At 56.7% G+C, this 3737-nt stretch overlaps 1 protein-coding gene across 1 annotated transcript in view; it reads left to right on the plus strand.

Annotated features, from left to right (window-relative positions):
- Positions 1-608: 608 nt before the first annotated feature.
- The window catches only part of Dad (Daughters against dpp), a 64876-nt gene continuing 61747 nt past the window's right edge, over positions 609-3737 (plus strand). Inside the window, exon 1 of the mRNA XM_017908621.1 lies at positions 609-3737. Within this exon, the coding sequence (XP_017764110.1) occupies positions 2970-3737 (768 nt within the window). The 5' untranslated portion in view covers positions 609-2969.

Here is a 3737-nt window from a genome sequence, read left to right on the forward strand (position 1 = left end):
GGTTTACAGGCGAAATTATTAACGAGGAACGCACGATTGGATGTCTCCGTAAGTCGGGAGAGGATAGGAGGCGAATATTTTCGTATTATCGTCGATAAGCGATCGATAGATCGGACGGGGATAGGAGAAAGGAGAGAAAAAGAAAGAAAAGGAAAGAAAAGGAGGATGGTATAATTTTGAAAAGAACGTTCCTGGTATATCTGCGGTATAGGACGGGTGGCATGGACGGGTGGCGCCTCTAGCGGCGAACGTAGGAAATAATGGCGCGGCGGCGACGGCCATGTTTAACAATCTCCCTTGTGTGTTTAGTATGCTGCGGTCGGTGTATCGGCGCGCCGAGACGAGACGGACGGGACGAGACGAGCGACGGCGGCGACGAGGAGGTGGAGGAAGAGGCGGTGGAAGTCGGTGTGTGCGCTCATGACGGAGACCTCGTGCGTACCAGTCGCGTCGTCGAGCGGAGCCGAGTCGAGTCGTGTTACGGCCGTAATCGTGGTTGTTCTTCGCAACAGTTTGCCCCGTGACTACGTCGGTATCTGTGCGCGAAGAGAAAAACGACTGCCGATAGAAGAATTGGAAAGAGGGGAAACCGAGCGTGCAGACTGAACGCGATTCTCTACCCCGCCACCACGCACGCTGACTTTTTTTTATCATCCGCCCGAGAGCACGTATCGAAGTTTTAAACGCGCAGCCCAAGCGCTACTCTCGTTCGACCTCTCTCGCCCTCCGCGAGTTATATATCCGATCTACGCGCACTAGTCCTCCCTACTCTCTTTTTCTCGCCGTGTATTTTCCTCTCTCTTCTGTCTATCCGTCTTGCTCTCGCGCTATCCCTCCCCGTTAGCGTCTCGCTCCTTCTCGCTAGCTCTCTGGGCAGCGATTTCAAGAATGTGACAGTGCGCGTCCTCGCGGTCGCCTCGCGCGAATAAGCCCGCAGGCCGGCGACGGCGATGGGTGACGAGCGACAAGTGTTACGGTGAACAGTGCGAGAACAGTGAAGAAGTAGGGAGAGAAAGACGGACGATGCAAGCGGAAAATGTCACTCGGTGATACGCGTATACGGATGACGGGGAGTGATCGACGCGACAATCTCGGATTTGAGGTTAAAGTGTCGTCGTCGTCGTCGTCGTTGTTGTTGTTATGTGGTGCCGGTGCGCCGGCATTGGCCACGGCACGGGCAAAGGAGTATCAAGAACGAAAACGGCATTATCGCATCCTACAGGGCCTAGCTGCCCGAGATTCCAGGGACATTGAACAAGCGCCGTGGTGTTCCACCGCTGTCACGCTCGTCCGCTAAGAGGAACCAAGAGAGAAAGAGAGAGAGAGAGAAAGATTCGCAACGATACAAAACAATTTTTCGTAAGGCGATCGCGCCGATGTACGTATTATATACGCGCGCGTGTGTGTGTTGGTGCTTGTGTGCCGGGTCGCGAGGTTAAGGCACCACATCGCTGTCGATATACAACGTCGAGGAAAGTCAAGAACCGGTGTCGTGTGTGCGCGCGCGACCGATTCGTGCTGCTACATCCAACGGATAACAAGTGTATCGTGATACTAATAGTGCGCGTCCGTAACCCCGCCGGCGACCGTTGCACCGTGCACGTCTACGGACAACCGAAGCTGACGTTGGCGAGACTGTCGAGCCACGCACCGACAGGCAGCAGCAGCGAAAAACCCTCGTGTGCCTTTTCGCTTCTGTATTATGCGCTACGTTCTTTCATCCTCGAAGAAATCGTCCAGCGCTTTTTGTCGCCTGCCCGACGGCCGAGACAGCAGAGACAGCGGAGGCAGCAGAAGCAGCGGTAACGGTAGCAGCGGAAGCAACAGTAGCAGCAGCGCGGCACTTTGGACAGCGACTTTACCAACGCGACACGTTTTGCCCTCGCGGTGTCATTCACGACTAACGTTTCGACGCGCGATTGAAGAGAGACGGAACGAATAGAGGAAAAAGCGATTTCGCGGCAAGTATCGCGAGAAATGAAGCGGCGCTTCAGCTGATCGAGAGAGTTCGTCACGACGAATCGGCGTAGTGTGTGCTCGCGCACGCTGTTCGCGTCACCGATCAGCCGGCCAGTTCGCGTATGCTGTGGCACATAGGTAAACGAGAGAGTTCAAGGTCAGCAGACGGTATTCGGACCTAACCTCGTTTACGCGTTGGAAAAAGTAAGCGGAGAGCAAGAGGGTGAAGGTACCCCCCGGTTATTGCGCTCGGGTCCGCCCCGTCGCTTGCCACGCGCCATCGCCGGTTCGAAATATTCTCGTTCTCGGGAAAGAAAGGGAAGAAGAGCGGACGGCGTAGAGGATTCGCGAAAACGGCCGAGAGTGGCGCGCGTTTATCGCCTGCGGACCGTGTTCGACGCGCTTTAGCGCGAAACCGAGCCCCACGCACACGCGCGCGTGCACGCACACCGTCGTTCTTCTCTGCCACGGGGGACTGTTACACTATTTCGGGACCGTGATCCAAAGTGCACGAGATACGCGGAGAGCATAAATAAATATACACGCGTGTGCTGGCCCCGTCGCGAGTCGCTGGGGACCGTCATTCGTCTGTGATTCCTTCGCTCGTATGTGTGTCGGAGCAGCGGCGGTGTTTGTTTTTTTTCACCACAGTGTATAACCGCCGGTGTATATACCTCTGCTGTTGGCTTTTTTCGCCGTAGTCGCGAGATCGGCGAAAGAGCGGCGAAAGAGCGGCGAAAGAGGAACGAAAGAGGAGCGAAAGAGGAGCGGCAACGGGGAAGCTCGGTAACGCGCGAAAGGGAGAAAAACGAGGCGTCGGTAGAGGAAACTGTGGAGCCGCGGCAGCGAGAGGGGGCGGCGGCGGGAGGAGGGGGAGGAGGAAAGTGGCGTGCAGTGCGCGGTGGTGCGACGGTGTCGCGTCGGGCACCGATTCCAAATAATTCTCATTTTCCGCGCGGCTACGTTCAAAAGTACTGGCCCCCAAATGCGCGTACCGCAAATCCTGTTTCATGTTCATGTTCTGGAGCAAACGGACGGCGCTCACTAGACGTCTCCTAAAGGCCAAGGTCTGTGGAGAGCATGAAACCGAGTGTGAAGCTCAAGAGGATTCGTCACGTATTCATCGCGCAAACAACACGAGCGGCACCGACAACGACACGAGCAACGTGACGGCAACGACGGGCCAAACAACCAGAGGAGCGCGTGAAGCGTCGTCAGGAGGTGCAGTCGGCGGCGGCGGCGACGGCGGCGTCGGCGGCGGCGTCGTCGGAGGTGGCGCTGCGGGAGGCGGCGGAGGTGGTGGAGGAGGAGGAGGAGGAGGTGGAGGTGGCGCTGGGGTAGGAGGTGGCGGTGGAGGGGGTAGCGGCGGCTCTGGAGGTGGAGGGGGTGGAGGAGGTAGCCGTATCTCGTCGAGTAGACTACACCAAGGTTGCTGCGGCGGTGATCAGAGCCAGGACGATGACGAGGATCCCGTTCGTTTATCGATGTGCAAGGAGCTGTTGAAATCGCTCAAGGAAAATCAACTAGAGATGTTACTCACCGCCGTGGAGAGCTTTGGTGCCGATCTCGGCTCGTGCGTCCTCGTGCCTCGTCAGCACGCCGAGGACAGCTACGACACCGAGCAACAACAGCAACAAACTTATCGTCATCATCGTTACCATCATTATCACCACTACTATCATCACTCGCACCATCACCATTACTATCATCGGCATCATCGTAGACACCATCGTTCTTCGTCGTTGGAGAACGACGACGATCAAAACTCTGGATCGGAA

The sequence above is a fragment of the Eufriesea mexicana genome, unplaced genomic scaffold (assembly GCF_001483705.2).
Source record: "Eufriesea mexicana isolate 0111107269 unplaced genomic scaffold, ASM148370v2 scaffold11475, whole genome shotgun sequence".
Classification (NCBI taxonomy): domain Eukaryota; kingdom Metazoa; phylum Arthropoda; class Insecta; order Hymenoptera; family Apidae; genus Eufriesea; species Eufriesea mexicana.